A 22245-nucleotide genomic window follows, 5' to 3' on the forward strand; every position below is an offset into this window, starting at 1 on the left:
CCAAGCCACCTCATCTGGCTCCTCTCGATGTGGAGGAGAAGCGGCTCGACTCTGAGCCCCTCCCGGATGACTGAGCTTCTCACCTTATCTCTAAGGGAGAGCCCGGACACCCTGCGAAGAAAACTCATTTCAGCCGCTTGTATCCGGGATCTCGTTCTTTCGGTCACGACCCATAGCTCGTGACCATAGGTGAGGGTTGGGACGTAGATCGACCGGTAAATTGAGAGCTTCGCCTTTTGGCTCAGCTCCTTCTTCACCACGACAGACCGATACAATGTCCGCATCACAGCAGACGCTGCACCGATCCGCCTGTCGATCTCCCGCTCCCTCCTACCCCCACTCGTGAACAAGACCCCAAGATACTTGAACTCCTCCACTTGGGGTAAGATCTCCTCCCCGACCCGGAGGGGGCACTCCACCCTTTTCCGACTGAGGACCATGGTTTCAGATTTGGAGGTGCTGATTTTCATCCCAACCGCTTCACACTCGGCTGCGAAACGCTCCAGTGAGAGTTGGAGAGCCCCGTTTGAAGGAGCCAACAGCACCACATCATCCGCAAAAAGCAGGGATGAAATACTGAGGCCCCCAAAACGGACCCCCTCAACGCTTCGGCTGCGCCTAGAAATTCTGTCCATAAAGGTTATGAACAGAATCGGCGACAAAGGGCAGCCTTGGCGGAGTCCTACCTCCACTGGAAACGATTCCGACTTACTGCCGGCAATGCGAACCAAACTCTGACATCGGTGGTATAGTGACCGAACAGCCCGTATCAGGGGGTTCGGTACCCCATACCCACGAAGCACCCCCCACAGAACTCCCCGAGGGACACGGTCAAACGCCTTCTCCAAGTCCACAAAACACATGTAGACTGGTTGGGCGAATTCCCACATACCCTCAAGGACCCTGCTAAGGGTGTAGAGCTGGTCCACTGTTCCACGGCCGGGACGAAAACCACACTGCTCCTCCTCAATCTGAGGCTCGACTTCCTGACGGACCCTCCTCTCCAGCACCCCTGAATAGACCTTACCAGGGAGGCTGAGGAGTGTGATCCCTCTGTAGTTGGAACACACCCTCCGGTCCCCCTTTTTAAAAAGAGGGACTACCACCCCGGTCTGCCAATCCAGAGGCACTCTCCCTGTTGTCCACGCGATGTTGCAGAGGCGTGTCAACCAGGACAGCCCCACAACATCCAGAGCCTTGAGGAACTCCGGGCGGATCTCATCCACCCCTGGGGCCTTGCCACCGAGGAGCTTTTTAACCACATCGGTGACTTCAACCACAGAGATAGGAGAGCCCACCTCAGAGTCCCCGGGCTCTGCTTCCTCCAAGGAAGGCGTGTTGGTGGAGTTGAGGAGGTCTTCGAAGTACTCTGCCCACCGGTTCACAACGTCCCGAGTCGAAGTCAGCAGCGCCCCATCCCCACTGTACACAGTGTTAGTGGTGCACTGCTTCCCCCTCCTGAGACGTCGGATGGTGGACCAGAATTTCCTCGAAGCCGTCCGGAAGTCGGCTTCCATGGCCTCACCGAACTCTTCCCACGCTCGGGTTTTTGCCTCGGCGACCACCGAAGCCGCGGCCCGCTTGGCCAATCGATACCCGTCAGCTGCCTCTGGGGTCCCACAGGCCATAAAGGCTCGATAGGACTCCTTCTTCAGCTTGACGGCATCCCTCACTGCTGGTGTCCACCAGCGAGTACGGGGGTTGCCGCCACGACAGGCACCAACCACCTTACGGCCACAACTCAGATTGGCCGCCTCAACAATAGAGGCACGGAACACGGTCCACTCGGGCTCAATGTCCCCCGCCTCCCCCGGAACATGGGAAAAGCTCTGTCGGAGGTGGGAGTTGAAACTCCTTCTGACAGGGGATTCCGCCAGACGCTCCCAACAAACCCTCACTATACGTTTGGGTCTGCCAGGACGGACCGGCATCTTCCCCCACCATCGGAGCCTACTCACCACCAGGTGGTGATCAGTTGACAGCTCCGCCCCTCTCTTCACCCGAGTGTCCAGAACATGCGGCCGCAAATCCGATGATACAACAACAAAGTCGATCATCGAACTGCGACCTAGGGTGTCCTGGTGCCAAGTGCACATATGGACACCCTTATGTTTGAACAAGGTGTTCGTTATGGACAATCCGTGACGAGCACAGAAGTCCAATAACAAAACACCACTCGGGTTCAGATCGGGGGGGCCGTTCCTCCCAATCACGCCCCTCCAGGTCTCACTGTCATTGCCCACGTGAGCATTGAAGTCCCCCAGCAGAACAAGGGAGTCCCCAGAAGGAGTACTCTCCAGCACACCCTCCAAGGACTCCAAAAAGGGTGGGTATGCTGAGCTGCTGTTTGGTGCATATGCACAAACAACAGTCAGGACCCGTCCCCCCACCCGCAGGCGGAGGGAGGCAACCCTCTCGTCTACCGGTGTGAACCCCAATGTACAGGCACTGAGCCGGGGGGCAATGAGTATGCCCACACCTGCTCTGCGCCTCTCACCGTGAGCAACTCCAGAGTGGAAGAGAGTCCAACCCCTCTCGAGAGAACTGGTACCAGAACCCAGGCTGTGTGTGGAGGCAAGTCCGACTATATCCAGTCGGAAATTCTCTGCCTCACACACCAGCTCGGGCTCCTTCCCTGCCAGAGAGGTGACATTCCATGTCCCAAGAGCTAGCTTCTGCAGCCGAGGATCGGACCGCCAGGGTCCCCGCCTTCGGCTGCCGCCCAGCTCACATTGCACCCGACCCCTTTGGCCCCTCTCATGGGTGGTGAGCCCATGGGAAGGGGGACCCACGTTGCCTCTTCGGGCTGTGCCCGGCCGGGCCCCATGGGTGTAGGCCCGGCCACCAGGCGCTTGCCAACGAGCCCCACCTCCAGGCCTGGCTCCAGAGGGGGGGCCCCGGTGACCCGCGTCCGGGCAAGGGAAACCTTGGTCCATATATTTTGTTCATCATAAGGGGTCTTTGAGCCGTGCTTTGTCTGGCCCCTCACCTAGAACCTGTTTGCCATGGGTGACCCTGTCAGGGGCATAAAGCCCCAGACAACTTAGCTTCTAGGATCATTGGGACACACAAACCCCTCCACCACGGTAAGGTGACGACTCACGGAGGGGCCCTTATAACTTAAGAAAATTTAATACTTTTTGGTGTGCCCTATAGTGTGGAAAATACGGTACTAGTTTAACTTAGATGTGCACTTTATAAATTTAGATTGCTCTGTTTTGATTCACTAAAAAGAGCTGATAAAGGAGCTGTTGTGTGACAACATATTTTTTTCACTGTTGTTGAAGGACAGTAATATTGTGTGAGAGATTATGTGTGAATAACTGCTCCAAGTGAAAAATGTTCATGTAAAATTGAAAATCTAAATTGTTGTTTCAGTAAATATTTGCATTTTGCACATAGAAAACTGATCCATGATTCCATGTTGATGAAAGCATTAAAACGGGGAAAAAATAGGACAAAAAATATCAAAGGAGATTTCGAAACAGTAAAAAAATGAGTGGGTAATCACGATTAATTATTCATTAATTTGAGTTAATTATGACAGTTGAGTTTTTAATTAGATTAAATATTTTAATCATTTGACAGCTCTAATATATATATATATATATATATATATATATATATATATATATATATATACACACATTATATATGATGAACAAGATCATGGCAAGAATGAAAGCTGGGCAACCTAGAAACCGATTACAACGTCTATGTGAAGTACCACCTGAAAGTCTCATGGAAAGTGTGAATGCAGCACTGAGGGCGATCCCGACCGTAACGATCACGGAAACCAATGAGCTGATATACGCTTCAGCATCAGTGATCCTTGAGATGCTTGGCTATAAGAGCAACCATGGAAGCCATGAGATACGTTACCCATCACGGAAAAGACGGTTGGAGGCTAAGATCAAGGCGGAAAGATGTGAGTCAATCGACGGAGGCCCAGAGATGTGTGATGAAAAGGCCGATACCCGAGAGCTACATCCAGATGACTATGCCTGAAGCACTCGAAACTGCCAAACAAAGGCTCCAAGCCTTGTCCAGCCGCCTAAAGCAGTACACCAAAGAGACTGAGGCCAGACGAATAAACAGGCTGTACGTGTACACTCAGTGGCAGAGGTCCTAACAACAGAGCTGACCCACCAAGACTGGAAACTGAAAGGTACTGGAAAGGCATATGGGAGAAGGAGCTTGCACATAACAGCAGTGCACAATGGCTGGTGACCCTGAGAGAGGAGCACAGCAACCTCCCTGAACAGATACCAGTTACCCTAACAGTGGCAGACATACAAGAAAGAGTCTCAGCTATGAAGAACTGGACAGCACCAGGCCCGGACATGGTCCACACCTACTGGCTAAAGAAACTCACAGCACTCCATGAGCGCCTAGCAGCACAAATGAACCAGCTGCTGAGGGATGGGACTCACCCAGGATGGCTAACCGAAGGGCGACTGATCCTGATCATGAAGGATCCTTCAAAGGGTGCAGTCCCATCCAACTATTGGCCAATAACCTGTCTATCCACAACATGGAAGCTAATGTCAGGCATCATTGCGGCTAAGATAAGTGGACACATGGATCAATACATGAGCGAAGCACAGAAGGGCATTGGTAGAGATACCAGAGGAGCCAAACATCAGCTCCTGGTTGACAGAACAGTCGCACAAGACTGCAGGTCCCGACGTACCAACCTATGCACAGCCTGGATTGATTACAAGAAAGCCTATGACTAGATGCCACATACATGGATTACTGAATGCTTGAAGTTGTATAAGGTGAACAGGACCCTAAGAGCCTTGGTTGCGAACTCGATGAGGATGTGGAAAACCACACTAGAAGCCAATGGCAAGCCACTTACCCAAGTGTCCATCAAATGTGGCATATACCAAGGTGATGCACTCTCCCCACTGCTGTTCTTCATAGGACTGAACCCCCTAAACCAAGTAATCACCAAGACAGGCTATGGATACCGCCTTAGAAATGGAGCTACAATCAGTCACCTCCTCTACATGGATGACATAAAGCTGTATGCTAAGAGCGAAAGGGATATAGACTCCCTGATCCACACAACCAGGATCTACAGCAGCGACGTCGGGAGGTCATCCGGGCTTGAGAAATGTAGTCGGATGGTGACTAAGAGAGGAAAGGTAGTCCGCACGGAAGGGGTCTCACTCCCCGAAGGAACAATAGCAGACATTGAGGACAGCTACAAGTACCTCGGTATACCACAAGCCAATGGCAACCTCGAACTGGCAACAAGGAAAGCGGCTATGGCCAAATACCTCCAGCGAGTGAGGCAAGTCCTAAGAAGCCAGCTCAATGGCAAGAATAAGACCCGGGCAATAAACAGCTATACCCTGCCAGTGATCAGATACCCAGCAGGAATAATAAGGTGGCCAAAGGAAGAGATTCAGACCATGGACGTTAAGACCCGAAAGCTCCTAATCATGCATGGAGGGTTCCATCCCAAATCCAGCACCCTGAGACTGTACGCAAGCCGAAACGAAGGAGGCTGGGGACGAGTGAGTGTGAGAGCCACTGTCCAGGATGAAACATCCAAGCTCGATGAATACATCAAGGAGAAGGCTCCAACGGATGACGTACTCAGAGAATGTCTCATACAATGGGGAACAGAAGATGTGGCGCTGGAAGAGGGACCATCATGGGAGGACAAGCCCCTACACGGGATGTAACACCGGACCATAACTGAAGTGGCTGATCTCAAGAAGTCCTATCAGTGGCTAGAGAGGGCTGGCCTGAAGGACAGCACAGAGGCACTCATTCTGGCTGCTCAGGAGCAGGCCCCGAGCACCAGAGCCATTGAGGCCCAGAAATACCACACCAGACAAGACCCAAGGTGGAGGTTGTGCAAAGAGGCACCTGAAACGATCCAACACATAACTGCAGGGTGTAAGATGCTGGCAGGGAAAGCCTATATGGAACGCCATAACCAGGTGGCTGGCATAGTCTACCGAAACATCTGTGCGGAGTATGGACTGGAAACCCCAAGGTCAAAATGGGAAACACCTCCAAAGGTGGTGGAGAATAACAGAGCGAAGATCCTGTGGGACTTCCAGATCCAGACTGACAAGATGGTAATGCCGAACCAACCAGATATCGTGATCATAGGTAAAGGGCAGAGGAAAGCCGTTGTAGTGGATGTAGCGCTCCCAAGTGATGGAAACATCAGAGAGAAGGAACACGAGAAACTGGAGAAATACCAAGGGCTCAGAGAGGAGCTGGAGAGAGCCTGGAAGGTAAAGGTGACAGTCGTGCCTGTGGTGGTCGGAGCACTCAGGGCAGTGACCCCCAAACTAGATGAGTGGTTGCAACAGATCCCGGGAACAACATCGGACATCTCAGTCCAGAAATCTGCAGTGCTGGCAACAGCAAGGATACTGCGCAGAACCCTCAAGCTTCCTGGCCTCTGGTAGAGGGCTGAATGAGGGACAGACACCACCCGAGGGGGGGTGGGGCGAGGAATTTTTATGCTGTATATATGCAGTCAAACTTCGGTTTTCAACCAAAAATGTCACATTTTTTAATGCCTCGGATTACGACTGAAAATCGGTTTTCGCCCTAACTGAGCGCACTTGAATGCGCCACTTGACTCCTCTCACCTTCCTTACACGAGGAAGTGACGCTTACTCGTGTAGCCTTCCATTGTGAGCAGACGTGTTCAATAAAGATTTTTTTAATTAAAAAAAAATTTGTTTCGGTTTTCGAACAGCCTTCTGGAATGGATTATAATAATAGTAATAATAATAATAATACATTATGGTCGAAAACCGAGGTATGATTGTGTGTGTGTATATCTCTCTCTCTCTCTCTCTATCCCTCTATCCATATATATATATATATATATATATATATTAAGGGTGTGGAAAATAATCGATATTAATCGATACATCGATGCGCCGCGATCCGAGTGCATCGGCTCATTCACTGGGTACGACACGATTGACGGGTGAAATCGCGATTCATCACGATGCATTGATGGGTATCGGTAAAATCCGATTCAATCGCCGTTTTATTCATGTTAAACGTCACATATCTGCCCTTTCCTAGGCGCAATGAATGCACCATCATTGCTTTGCGTTTTGTGTTGAATACGGACGGTAGCCGTGCGTCACATACAGTCCAGTACACAACGAGCGAAACATTATGGAAGTTAGCGCACGCAGCAGCAAGGAAACTACTATATTTAATGCAGCCGCAACATTCAAATCTTATGTTTGGAAATACTACGGCTTCGAAAAGAAAGATGGAAAGCTTGATAAAACCTCCGTAATTTGCAAGGAATGTCGCACTAAGAAGCCATACAACGGCAGCACCACAAATATGCAGACCCACTTAAACCGATGGCACCAGATCACCGACAAGTTTCCCTCCCGCTTCGCCGCCCAGTTCCTCGTCGGACACCGGAGAAACTCTTGGTAAACCAGGTCAGGATCAGAAAAAAATTGCCTCTTATTTTGGGAGTCCCCTTGCAACTCACTGTGACCGCGCAATGGCTATAACTAAGGCCACTGCTTATTTCATATGCAAAGACCTCCAGCCTTAGCGTGGTGGACAACGAGGGTTTCAGACAGCTCGTGCACGTTTTGGAACCCAGGTATAAAATACCAGACAGGTCTGTGTTCACTTACAAACATATTCCCGATGTGTACAACAAAGTGAGAAGTGAGATTACTGTGTCGCTGAACAGTGCGCAAAGAGTTGCACTTACAGTGGATGGGTGGACATCTTGCGCTATAGATTCATATACTGTATATATATATATATATATATATATATATATATATATATGAATATTTCATTAAAGACACTCAGTGAGAGTGTTTGTGTTTACACTATAGCAACAGCTGTGAGTCTCAGGTGCCAAATTGTTTACATTTTCTTTGCACAAAACCCAATTGTGAAAGGGCTTAAATAAGTTGTTTTACAAGTTCTACTCTTAATAAGGAATAAAGTGGTATCCTTTTTGTAATACCATACTGAATTCCATCTTTTTAAAAGCTTTTTTTCTTTGCTTATTTGCATCATGTTTAATTGCACAATATCGCAACAAATTGCATTGTATCGGATCGGATCGCATTGATTTGAACTTAATGTGTATCGAATCGTATCGCATCGTGACGACGGTGAAACGTATCGCATCGTATCGCCAGAAAATTCCATGTATCGTTTAAGTATCGCATCGCTGGCAGTGGATCGTGATGTGTATCGAATCGTCCTCAGTGCTGAGATTCACATCCCTAATATATATATATATATATATATATATATATATATATATATATATATATATATATATATATATATATATATATATATATATATATTATATATATATTACAGCTGTCAGTTTAGCGCGTTTTTATTGGCATCAATTTAAATTAATTTTAACGAGATTTCCGCGCAAGAAGGACCAACACAATCAACATAGCCTGACAATGTTAGGGGGAGTGAACCCCCGCCCTTTCAGAATGGTTTGCCCCTGCAGCACGGGGGAAGTGCGTGTGCTTGTTTGTAAGACCGGCAGTTTCGAATACAGCGGCACATAATGAACACTGGTGTCTGGTGTCTCGTTATTCTTCAACAAACATACAGAAACAGACTGCTGTGTTCAAAGCAAACTTGAGAAAAACGAAGTATAAGATATCCTTTTTTCGTCCCACACTGGGGAAATTTATGCAACCATGGTTTAAATCCACTATAGCAGGGATGCTCAAACTTTTTGGATCGAAGATCTACTTTTCGATCAACTAACCTCCCGGGATCTACCCGTACCGGCACGCGCGCACACGCACGCCCTGATGAGAAACCGCCTGAAACTGAGGCATGCGACGCACTTTTGCAGCCTGTTAACTATCGTAGCTCACACGTACTGTTTTAAAGTGCTTCCCTGGGCCCTCCTAGATTCCTATTTTTTGCTCGTGCCCTCGGTGAATTGTACACGAAGCAAACTCTGAATGAGAATAATGATGATAAAGGATAGAGCGCAACAGTTCTGATCACAAGCTGCAATTGCAGACTGCTGAGCGCTAACAACTTCCGGTGACGTCACGCGCCACCATAAATTCAAGATTTACCTGCTTTATTTTATTTTTAAATATTTTTTGGGTGAAAATTAGACTGATAATATGATTAGGGTGCAGTGTACATTAACACAAAAAATATATTATTAACATGTACAAAGATACATAAATGGTTGTTTTTTCTCCTCGACACTCCTCGGATCTACTTGGGACCTGTCTTAGATCTACCGGTAGATCAGGAGCTACCTAATGGCCACCCCTGCACTATAGGCCGAGTACTAGTTTACCTTAGATGTGCACTTTATAATGTTATATTGCTCCGTTTTGATTTCATTTAAAAAAAAAAGCTGTTAAAGCAGCTGTTGTGTCACAAAATATTTTTTTCACTGTTGTTGATGGACAGTAATATGTGTGAGAGATTATGTGTGAACAACTGCTCCAAGTGAAAAATGTTCATGTAAAATTTAAAATCAAAATTATTATTTCAGTAAATATTTGCATTTGGCACACAGAAAACTGATTCATGATTCCAAGTTGATGAGAGACAGGCAGACGCTACAGATCCATGCGCACCAAATCCAGCAGACACTTAAACAGCTTCTTCCCTCTAGCCATTAACTCCTTAAACAGTCACTGACATAGTCACTCTTCTTGCACCACAAAATGGTACTACAAAACTACTGGTTACTCTAAAATGGTTCAATGATTTTGTTGTTTACGATGATACTAGTGCAGCGTGTTATACCGGAGACAAATTCCTTGTGTGTTCTACATACTTGGCCAATAAAGATGATTCTGATTCTGAATCTGAGAGCATTAAAATAGGGAAAAATAGGGGAAAAAAAATGTAAAGGGAAATTCAGAAATGATAAAAAATGTGTGAGTAATCACGATTAATTTTTTAGTTCATTTGAGTTACTTATGACAGTTGCATTTTTAATTAGATAAAACATTTTAATCGTTTCTCTCTCTCTCTCTAGAGAGAGAGAGAGAAACGTGTGTCTCTCTCTCTCTAGAGAGAGAGAGACACACACACACTCACACACACACACACACACACACACACACACACGTGACAACAATATTGCCCTGCAATATCAACGTCTTCGGTGGATTCCCATTCACTCGAGCCCCGCGTCCTTCAACGTGATTGGTTGTAGTGCTCCCATGCCGAGCTGCTCGCTGGTCTGATTGAGACACATGCTCCATCCGCCACGTTCACTACACGCCAAGTTTTGAGATTTGTTCTCCTCGTCTTTTGAATGTACGTTTGATGTACTGAAGTTTTTTTTTTCCTTCGGGCTCAAACCATGCTCCCACTAGGAGAATGGTTGGAGTCTGTCGGGTGTTGTTCCCCATTCTTTTCCCGACTGTTTTCTTTTCACATCGAACATATTGGGGAGCTGAACAGCAGGCCAGGCTTTCCCTTCTGTTTCCCATGTTGGTCTTTTGTTTTATGTCCCCCTGGATGGGCTGTAACTTGGAAAATTATTTGATTCAGATTCTGATTCATTAGGCTCAGAGTTTTATTGCACCTTTTATCCATCCATCCATTTTCCGAACCGCTTCATCCTCACCAGGGTCGCTGGAGCCCATCCCAGCTGTCTCCAGGCAGTAGGCAGGGGACACTCTGAATTGGTTGCCAGCCAATTGCACACAGAGACGAACAACCATCCACGCCCACACTCACACCTAGGGACATAGTGTTCAATCAGCCTGCCATACATGTTTTTGGAATCTGGGAGGAAACCGAAGCACCCGGAGAAAACCCACGCAGCCCCAGGGAGAACATGCAAACTCCACACAGAGAGGCCGGAGCTGGAATTGAACCTGGTACCTCTGCACTGTGAAGTCGACATGCCAACACTGGACTACCGGGCCGCCTTGCAGCTTTTAATGTCATGGTGAATCACCAAAAATTGCAGCACCGTAATGGCAACACCTTTTCCCGAAAAGTCACAATATACAGTGTCTTGAGGCTTCAGTGACAAATTTTCAGTTGGATTTGTTCTACGGGCTCAATGCAGTACATTAAAATATAAAATAGGATTTTTCTCGGCACCACTAGTTGGTGCAATAATTATAACCAAATATTGTCATGTAGATGTCTTCGGGCCATGACAATTTCTACACGTGTGAAGTTTGGGATTATTTGGATATATGTGCAGTGGAATTCTAAAGTATTTACTCATTTTTTGCGGCAAAAGAAAGTTGAAATGCAAAATTTTACGCGCCTCCCCCATTAGATATTATTTAGAAACTTTTCTCCTGTTGCTTTTGAAGGTCTTAAAATGGCATAGCCCAACTCTTTACGTCAATCGGATGAATACTCTAGCATAATGGTGCAAAAGTATCCATCCATCCATTTTCCAAACCGCTTGATCCTCACTAGGGTCGTGGGGGGTGCTGGAGCCTATCCCAGCCGTCTTCGGGCAGTAGGCGGGGGACACCCTGAATCAGTTGGTGCAAAAGTATGACCCTTGGAAATGGCTGCAATGGACTGTCTTGTTTTCTCAAGATGCTACACATGCCTGGTAATTATCGCCAGCTGAGGTCAAACAGACTGGGATCATTTTTTATTTTCTCCACTGTTCGGTGCCGCAACAGAGGCATTTTGTTTTAATTGTTTCCACCCAAATTACTATTATTTGACAGGTTGGCACAATCGTACCCAACCCATAGTTGAACAGCTGACTGGGGTGAGAGGCTCCTGTTAATAACTTTCTGTTGTTGTCATGACATTGTGTGCACGTGCAGCAAAGATAGACAAGTCAGACACCCTGGCACATTAGAATACGCTTTTAAAAAAGGTATAAATGGATAGAGAAGAAAATGACGTTATTGAGCCACCGACTAAAAATAGAAGATGTGTGTGCAGGAAAGATTGGGAATATCTTGGGGGACACAGAGAGGTTTTTTAATTGTGACCTTTTCAATCGGACATGTAGGTGAATGCAATAACAAATGACACAGGTTCACGGAGACACACCTCTGTTGAGTATTGCAGTCATTCTAACCAGTGTGCAGTGGTACATTATTGTGCCTTGAGAGAACATGAGGTGTGCCGTGGGAAATTATTAAAAATGTCATCGTTTTGCGGCCGAAAAGACTTGACAGAATTCAACTGTCGAAAGAACCAATGAGCGTGAACAAACACCGACAGTCCTGAACAATTAACTGGTCTGTCTTTTATCAGCGTTGGCTTTAACCTTGATGCGGTACGTACAGCAGCAGCTTCATGACTTTTTTTGCCCCCTCATTAGTTTAAGGTCAGTCTAGTTGTTGTTGTTGTTTGTTTGTTTATTGAACATAAAACATATACAGTAATAATTTGACAGAAAATAAGGTAGATAAAAAGTCTAATATAGTCTAGTCTGAATGTCGACTGGGGTCAATTACCTTCCTTATCGAGCCAATGTTTCCGTTGGCGGTAGAGTAACACCTTGTGGTGTACATATGGCAGCAGAAACTTGACACACCAGCTCTCTACTCCCAGCTTGTTCTCCACCACCACGATGGGGCTGCGGTTGTAACGTCCCTCTGGACATGGAATCACACCAATCTCATCACTGGGGAAAAAGATAATGGATTTAGGGATAAAACAACAACACAAGTAAGAATTGTAGACTTTAGGGGTGTTCACACACGGCAGCATTTGCTCCGGCTGCCTCAGTAGAGCATTCGCACATGCATAGTTACACCAGTGTAGCCCCTAAAAACAGGAGCAAATTCAACTCTGCTCAAGGAGGTGGTTTAAAAATTTGCTCCGGAGCAAATGCTCGTTTGCGGGGCAGCACCGATATAAAATAGTACGTGTGAATGCTACAGGGTTAAAAATTTGCTCCAGAGCAAATGCTCGTTTCCAGGGAGAGTCGCCTCGCTACACAGGAGAAGAGTTGATTACATGCGGCTAGAATGTGTTGCTTTCGTACTCTGTTGTACTTCCGGCATCTTTCCTTTTGTGGGAGACCGGACTGTCTCGGAGATGACAGCATTTAAATTGATTAAATGCTGTAATATAACGAATATATTTAATATGAGTATGAGAGTATCGTGATATATGAATGTGCCAGAATGTGTACTTGCACAGTCCCTGAACATACCTAAATTATACATACACCTACGCACATACAGTATACATTAAATTGGACCACGAATATACTGGGCCGGCCCTCTTGAAATTGGAGTGACTATTGACCCCGAAACACTATCCTGGTACACAAAAGTATAAACTGTCATAAGGGGAGTAGTTTATACAGTTGTGGCACATCGCTATTTCTGTCATACTTATTGACTGGTACCGTAGAACCTCCGGTGGCATTAGAAATTGTAACGCATATTTCTATCTAAAATGGCACCGTTAAAAACGACAGTTTAAAATACAATACTGTACTAATCTAACAGGTCCGAGCAACAGCGATTCTCGATCAACGGGCGATCACACCGTTCAAAACAACAATGCCCTCATCCATATTCTTGCTTTTACATGGTTAAACTGAATAGAAGACTTACTGAAGACACACCTAAGCAGCCAAAGAGAAACAATAAACTTTGCTTGTTGCGCTCACATTCCAGAATACAATCCAGGCACACAAATACACTGCTGGTCAACAGCGACAACGGAGTATTATAGGCGCATGGCAGACGCAATTTCAGTCAGTACATGTCACACACAGACACACTTACATGTTAGGGTTCCTATTAAATGCATTACTAATATCTTTAACTACTCTTTGGACCAAGATATCCAGCTCTAACTGCGACTCCGCCATCTTAGGTCACCATTGACGTTGGTTGTAGACACTACCGTTTCCGGGTCAAATGACGGTGTGATGGTTTTACGTCATAGTGATGTGTCATTCGCGAACGAGCCGGCTCTTTGAAGTGAACGATGAGAGCCGACTGCTCATTGGGAGGCGGTCCAAATAGTCTCGTTTTTCTCAATTTTTTTCCCCACTTACGGTTAAAGCCGCATGTGATTGGTCAAGATCCGTGGTAGAAGAGGAAAGGGAGGGTTACACACACACACACACACACACACACAAACACCTACAAACACGCGCGCGCACACACTCACACACACACGCGCGCGAGCTGCAGTTTAGAGAAGGGGGAGGGGTTAGAGAAGAGACACAACAGCAGCACACTGAGCAGCACGCGAAGAAGACAGACGAGGAGACGAGAGAGCTCGTTAGCGAAAAAAACAACACGGTGGAAACCGGAAAGGTGAGAAAATGGATAGGAAACACAGTGAAATTTGGACGCATTTCAATTTAATTGATACTTCATAGGCAGCGTGTAGACTGTGCAAGGTTAATATATCCCATCGATCAGGCTCCACAAATAACCTGCACAGGCACATCAGAAAAGTCCACCCATCAGTACAATTTGAAGAGAAAAGACGAGCAAGGGAACCAGCTATTAATGAAGGCGCTAGTGTGTCTGCAACTGATGCTGCTGCTGCAATGTCACAACTGCCGAGATGTACAACCCAGAGCTCTACGAGCCACTTTATGCAAAAAGCTATAAAACCAGCAAAACAGAACACAATTGACGAGTAACTGGGTAAAATGATTGCAAGTGATTTTCAGCCATTTTGTGTTGGCTGTGCGTTGTCACAACATCTGTCCCCTCAGAGAGAATCTTCTCCAAAACATGGCAAATATTTACAGAGAGCAGAAACAGGATCAACTCCTCAAAGCGGAGCCATTTGGTTTTTCTTCATGCCAATCTTCGCTAAAGACAAGCAAATCCTTTACCTGGATGCTGCTTTTTTCTTTTTGTTTTACAAATTTTAATTTATTATTTGTTGTGTGGTATTCAACGCTTACTTATGTTGTTTTACTGTAATAATAATAATAGTTAAAAGCTTCTAAATATTAACATTCAGATATTGGAACTTTTTGTTGACCTTGTTTTGAGATGGGTCTTTGTACTTTGTTTTTATTTTTGTAGCACTCTATGTTGAGTATGTTTAGAAGAATATAAATAAAGCCATATAAATGATAAATATTTGTGTTGGATTTATTATTTTTAGTCATCATACATTCGCTTATGCCTGACATGATAAATTGATTATGCTTGCAAAGAAGAACGCTTATGCTTGCAATCATTAATTGACTATGCCTGCAATGAAGAACGCTTCTGCTTTTAATAAAGATACATTCTTTATGTACTCACATTTTATCCATTATATACTCACTTTTATAATCAAGAATGCTTGGTGCACTGTGTGGAAGTTTAGGGACGCAACCACCTTTCCGAGGATGTGGTTGGGAAGAGATAAGTGTTAAGACTAAACAGTGAGCAAGGGTGAACAGTGAATGGAGCCATCAACACCAGCTGTGGCGTGATGTTTTTGTGACAATTGCACACATGTACGTAATTTGCACTCACATACACACACATAGTCAAACAAGTTCAGTGTGTGTTCAACAGCCCCCACCCTTTAGGTTGGACACACCTATGTAGTAACTTTCCCAATAATTGAGGAGGTGAAGGGGGAGATCGTTAGGGTTACGTGCGGAGAACTGAAACCGAACGCTTCTCCTCGTTCCCTCCTGGTACCAGAATCGAGTCTCCTCCTTTTGTTTATTCCTGAGTGTCAAATTGGACCAACCTGACAATTTGATATAATGTCTATTTTTTGCATTAGTAATTATTTTTACACATAATATTACGTTATTTTTGGTAGTAAGTTAATTTAAGCAGCAAAAAAACTGAGGAGCCATTTGGGAGCCGAAAGAGCCGGCTCTCTAAAAGGAGACAGAATTCCCATCACTACTACGTCACCCTGTCGAACCAAAGAGCTCAAAGTATGGCTGTGTCTCTGACTCATAAAGTAAGGGAAATCTCTTTTAAAATGATACACAAATACTATCCCACCAAGCATTATCTTCTTAGGTTCAAGAAAGACATCTCTGTCGATTGTTCATTTTGTGGAATGTACCCTGAAACAATGGTTCACTTGTTTTGGCAATGTCAGTAAACCAACACATTTTGTAAAGTTGTATCCAGATTTATTATTGAACATATTGACTCTGACTTTATGCAATACTGGAAATAATGTACATAAAATGATAAAATGTACTATTTGGGTTCTACAAAAATAAGGAAAAAAAACACTAAACAAACTTTCATTATGAATTTAATAATCATTCTCGCTAAATTCGATATCCACAAATCCAGATGGAATAATTCAAAACCTCTTTTCTTAAATTTGAAGCAGAAACATAGCAGTACCTGAGCTCTATTATGGATTCCAAAAACAAAAAAAGCTGTTAAGACTCTGGCTATATGCTCCTTATTTGAAATTTTTGTTTAAAAATCCCCTGGCTTCCTTTTTCTTCTTCTTTTTTTATTTAAACGTTTGTAATATGTATGCATTGGTAGCACCTTTGTTTTGTTTTTTGTTTGCTGAGAATTGTAATTTGACTTGTTCAATAAAGATTAAATATATATATATATATATATATATATATATATATATATATATATATAAATTTTTTAAATTGAATTAAAGATGTCCGATGTTGTTCCCGGGATCTGTTGCAACCACTCATCTAGTTTGGGGGTCACTGCCCTGAGTGCTCCGACCACCACAGGCATGACTGTCACCTTTACCTTCCAGGCTCTCTCCAGCTCCTCTCTGAGCCCTTGGTATTTCTCGAGTTTCTCATGTTCCTTCTTCCTGATGTTTCCATCACTTGGGACCGCTACATCCACTACAACGGCTTTCCTCTGCCCTTTATCTATGATCACGATATCTGGTTGGTTCGCCATTACCATCTTGTCAGTCTCGATCTGGAAGTCCCACAGGATCTTCGCTCTGTCATTCTCCACCACCTTCGGAGGTGTTTCCGATTTTGACCTTGGGGTTTCCAGTCCATACTCCGCACAGATATTTCGGTAGACTATGCCAGCCACCTGGTTATGGCGTTCCATGTAGGCTTTCCCTGCCAGCATCTTACACCCTGCAGTTATGTGTTGGATCGTCTCAAGTGCCTGTTTGCACAACCTACACCTTGGGTCTTGTCTGGTGTGGTATATCTGGGCCTCAATGGCTCTGGTGCTCAGCGCCTGCTCCTGAGCAGCCAGGATGAGTGCCTCTGTGCTGTCCTTCAGGCCAGCCCTCTCTAGCCACTGATAGGACTTCTTGAGATCAGCCACTTCAGTTATGGCCCGGTGGTACATCCCGTGTAGGGGCTTGTCCTCCCATGATGGTCCCTCTTCCAGCACCTCATCTTCTGTTCCCCATCGTCTGAGACATTCTCTGAGTACGTCATCCGTTGGAGCCTTCTCCTTGATGTTTTCATGGAGCTTGGATGTTTCATCCTGGACAGTGGCTCTCACACTCACTAGTCCCCGGCCTCCTTCCTTTCGGCTTACGTACAGTCTCAGGGTGCTGGATTTGGGATGGAACCCTCCATGCATGGTTAGGAGCTTTCAGGTCTTAACGTCCGTGGTCTGAATCTCTTCCTTTGGCCACCTTATTATTCCTGCAGGGTATCTGATCACTGGCAGGGTATAGCTGTTTATTGCCCGGGTCTTATTCTTGCCATTGAGCTGGCTTCTTAGGACTTGCCTCACTCGCTGGAGGTATTTGGTCGTAGCCACTTTCCTTGTTGCCAGTTCGAGGTTGCCATTGGCTTGTGGTATACCAAGGTACTTGTAGCTGTCCTCAATGTCTGCTATTGTTCCTTCAGGGAGTGAGACCCCTTCAGTGCGGACTACCTTTCCTCTCTTATTCACCATCCGACTACTTTTCTCAAGCCCGAATGACATCCCGATGTCGCTGCTGTAGATCCTGGTTGTGTGGATCAGGGAATCTATGTCCCTTTCGCTCTTAGCATACAGCTTTATGTCATCCATGTAGAGTAGGTGAATGATTGTAGCTCCATTTCTGAAGCGGTATACATAGCCTGTCTTGGTTATGACTTGGCTTATGTGGTTCAGTCCTATGCAGAACAGCAGTGGGGAGAGTGCATCACCTTGGTATATGCCACATTTGATGGACACTTGGTTAAGTGGCTTGCCATTGGCTTCAAGTGTGGTTTTCCACATCCTCATTGAGTTCGCAACGAAGGTTCTTAGGGTCCTGTTCACCTTATACAACTCCAAGCATTCAGTGATCCATGTATGTGGCATCGAGTCAGAGGCTTTCTTGTAATCAATCCAGGCTGTGCACAGGTTGGTACGTCGGGACCTGCAGTCTTGTGCGACTGTTCTGTCAACCAGGAGCTGATGTTTGGCTCCTCTGGTATCTCTACCAATGCCCTTCTGCGCTTCGTTCATGTATTGATCCATGTGTCCACTTATCTTAGCCGCAATGATGCCTGACATGAGCTTCCATGTTGTGGAGAGACAGGTTATTGGCCAATAGTTGGATGGGGCTGCACCCTTCGAGGGATCCTTCATGATCAGGATCATTAGCCCTTCGGTTAGCCATTCTGGGTGAGTCCCATCCCTCAGCAGCTGGTTCATTTGTACTGCTAGGCGCTCATGGAGTGCTGTTTAGCCAGAGTTTCTTTAGCCAGTAGGTGTGGACCAGTGGCGTGCGGTGAGGTTCATCGTTGATGAGGCACCGACTCCTTTAGTGTCAGATTTACAAATATATCAACCAAAAACAGTAGCTTATTCAATTGGCTACTGGTTATTTCATATCCAAAATTTGATCCCGTGGGTTCTTCAGCGTTCAATATTCTATTGTATTTTTCTTAGACTAATCCATGTTGTTATAAGATTTTAAGATACCGGTATCCTTTATTTGTCCCGCAATGGGAAAATTACAATCAGAATTCAGAAAGGACAATTGTTTTTGACAGGCTCTGCAGTTTGGTGTCATCAAAATGTTGTGACATCTCATTAAATTTTGTACAGTCGACCAAACCGAGGAAAGCTAGCTCACAAAATGATCAAACCGAGCTTTCATCTGAACACTGATGTTGTCCATAATCTTGTGGAGCATTTGTTTTCTCTCATGTCTGACCGATTGATTTCTTCCACTGTCGTTTCGGCCAAGTGTGCTGCATTTCTGTTCAAATCGCTCATACAGTGTGTGAAAGTCCCGTCTCATGCGTTCAACAACTCCGATGGTGTCGTGGATTCGCGCACAACAATATCCAATGTCCATGACTTTGTTTTGCAGCACTCTAAAAAGTGCATCAGTTTCACTGAAAATGCCCTCATATGCCATCATTAAAAAGCCTGTAGATGCTTTTGACAGCCATCGATCATATCCAGTGACCATCATTTGAGTATCATTGTCCCAGCGATCGGGATCATATGTTTGCGCTACTAGTTTTTTAACACAGCTGTTTTCTCCAACACTTCCAAGACATACGCAGCTACAGCAGGGGCTCGCCTATCATCACTTCCTAAAAATCCTAAAAATGCTTCCATCACCACAGTCCACTTCACTTTTGGCTACATAGCGCAAAATAACAGAGATCTGTGCTTTGTTTGTGATATCCGTAGTCTCGTCCAACTCTATGGCAACAAATGAGGCAGCATTGATCTCCCTTTTTAGATCATTTATTATCACATCACCGAAAGCTTCAATTATATCGTTCTGTATTCTATTGGACAAGCCAGAAAACACAGTGGATGAGTCTAAATGTCGAGCTATCCTCTCATCTTTCTCAGCAAAAGCATGTAATAGTTCTACATAATCGACACGATTAGAAGAGCTTGCCCCCTCATCGTGACCACGAAATGCCAACTGCCGTTTAGCGAAAAAGCAGGTTGCATGAATGAGGTCTTTCACAATCTCTCAGTTTTCCTTTACCTTGGCATTGCGGATGCTAACGTTGAGCCTCCACTGTTCGTTCAATGCCAAATCGATCCTTGCGCTTTTCATGTCACAATATCCCGTGTTAGTCCAGACATTGTCACAAGTTGAGAACAAAAGAAAGGGAAAACAGTAAAGACGGGTTTTCGAGGGACAGCCACATCACCGTTCTTTTCGGCTGTACCACTCCGTTTGAAAAGTTGTCCGGGCTCTCCCGTAGTTTGAAGCAAACCTTTTCGCTCCAGCGTTGGTCTACCTGTGTTAATCACGTCCACTTTTGACTGAAAGTCCAGTTTTGAGAAGTTTTTAAACTTCGATATATAATCCTTTTCTTCCATTTTGGCTGTCCGACATTTAAAATTTAAAAAAGGATCGCACTTGACTCGCCTGGCGCCTCTGCGCAGAAGAACAGCGCAACGTACCTATTTGCTCATGTACGCCCTCTTAATTGCGGCAGAGCACAATCTGCCGCAACTTGTGCCTTTTCACTGCGGTTTTATTTCCCATCGGCAAATCTAAATATGTCACTAAAAAAACATTAAACTTTAATGGGTTAAAAACATTAGCCAGACTTAGGAAAAGCAGGTCAAATAAATGTATCTGCAAACGTTACATTGGCGACGTGCAGATGTACGGCAAGCAGCACGTGCCAGTTGCATGTATCAACCCAGTTTGTGATGATTGTGCAATGCAATGCGCATTCAGAGGTGCGGCTCTGCCTCACCTGCCGCCCCTGACAGCACGTCCCTGGTGTGGACCATGTCCGGGCCTGGTGCTGTCCAGTTCTTCATATCTGAGACTCTTTCCTGTATGTCTGCCACTGTTATGGTAACTGGGCTCTGTTCAGGGAGGTTGCTGTGCTCCTCTCTCAGGGTCGCCAGCCATTGTGCACTGCTGTTATGTGCAACCTCCTTCTCCCATATGCCTTTCCAGTACCTTTCAGTTTCCAGTCTTGGTGGGTCAGCTCTGTTGTTAGGACCCTGCCACTGAGCGTACACTTTCGCAGGTTGTGTTGCGAACAGCCTGTTTATTCGTCTGGCCTCATTCTCTTTCGTGTACCGCTTTAGGCGACTGGACAAGGCTTGGAGGCTTTGTTTGGCAGTTTCGAGTGCTTCAGGTATGGTCATCTGGATGTACCTCTCGGGTATCGGCCTTTTCATCACACCTCTCTGGGCCTCGGTCAATTGACTCGCATCTTTCCGGGCCGCCTTGATCTTAGCCTCCAACCGTCTTTTCCATGGTGGGTAACGTATCTCATGGCTTCCATGGTTGCTCTTATAGCTCAGAGTCTCCAGGATCACTGATGCTGAAGCGTATATCAGCTCATTTGTTTCTGTGATCGTTATGGTAGGGATCGTCCTCAGTGCTGCATTCACACTTTCCATGAGACTTTCAGATGGTACTTCACATAGCCGTTGTAATCGGTTTCTAGGTTGCCCAGCTTTCATTCTCGCCATGATCTTAGCTTTCAGGTCAATTGCTGCCTCGCTCAGCATTTCATTCATTGGGGCTGATATATATATATATATATATATATATATGGCTGTGTCTCAAGTACTGTGTATCGATTCAAATCAGCCTTATACGACCCGACTCACGTTATAATGGTGCACCAGTAAACATCCGAAGCATCTAGACAAAACCTAGTTGTACTTTTGTTGCCACGGAATGGCGTTGTAATCAAATTACTTTTACATGTTTATTCATCCATCCATTCATACATTTTCGAGAATGACTATCCTTGTTTAGGATCATATCGCAGCTGACTGGTGGGTCTTGGGTCTCCCCTTAATTAGGTTTGTGCGTAAAATTTCAAATAGTAGTTGCTTTGCATGCAACATTGAACTTCAAACTCCCATAACGTTATTAATCTTATTCTATTTTCAGATTGTTATACGGACGTTGTATCGGTCTGTCGTGATGAAGAAGGAGCTGAGCCAAAGGGCGAAGCTCTCAATTTACCGGTCGATCTACGTTCCAACCCTCATCTATGGTCACAAGCTATGGGTCGTGACCGAAAGAACGAGATCCCGGTTACAAGCGGCTGAAATGACTTTTTTTCGCCTCCGTGAGTCGTCACCTTACTGTGGTGGAGGGGTTTGTGTGTCCCAATGATCCTCGAAGCTAAGTTGTCTGTGGCTTTTTGCCCCTGGCAGGGTCACTCATGGCAAACAGGTTCTAGGTGAGGGGCCAGACAAAGCACGGCTCAAAGACCCCAATGATGATCGAAATAAATGGATGTAAGTTTCCCTTGCCCGGACACGGGTCACTGGGGCCCCCCTCTGGAGCCAGGCCTGGAGGTGGGGCTCGTTGGCAGGCGCCTGGTGGCCGGGCTTACACCCATGGGGCCCGGCCGGGCACAGCCCGAAGAGGCAACGTGGGTCCCCCTTCCCATGGGCTCACCACCCA

The 22245-nt window shown here is 45.7% G+C and overlaps 1 protein-coding gene across 2 annotated transcripts in view; it reads right to left on the minus strand.

The window, feature by feature from the left end:
• The window catches only part of ptar1 (protein prenyltransferase alpha subunit repeat containing 1), a 54003-nt gene extending 40123 nt beyond the window's left edge, over window positions 1-13880 (minus strand). For both annotated transcript variants that reach the window (XM_052068278.1, XM_052068279.1), the window contains exons 1-2: window positions 13734-13880; window positions 12447-12616 (exon numbers count right to left, since the gene is read on the minus strand). In XM_052068278.1, coding sequence (XP_051924238.1) covers window positions 12447-12616; window positions 13734-13819 — 256 coding nt within the window. In that variant the 5' untranslated portion in view covers window positions 13820-13880. The remainder of the gene's footprint in view (window positions 1-12446; window positions 12617-13733) is intronic.
• Between the last annotated feature and the right edge of the window lie 8365 nt (window positions 13881-22245).

This window comes from Hippocampus zosterae, chromosome 6 (assembly GCF_025434085.1).
Source record: "Hippocampus zosterae strain Florida chromosome 6, ASM2543408v3, whole genome shotgun sequence".
In the NCBI taxonomy this organism is placed as follows: domain Eukaryota; kingdom Metazoa; phylum Chordata; class Actinopteri; order Syngnathiformes; family Syngnathidae; genus Hippocampus; species Hippocampus zosterae.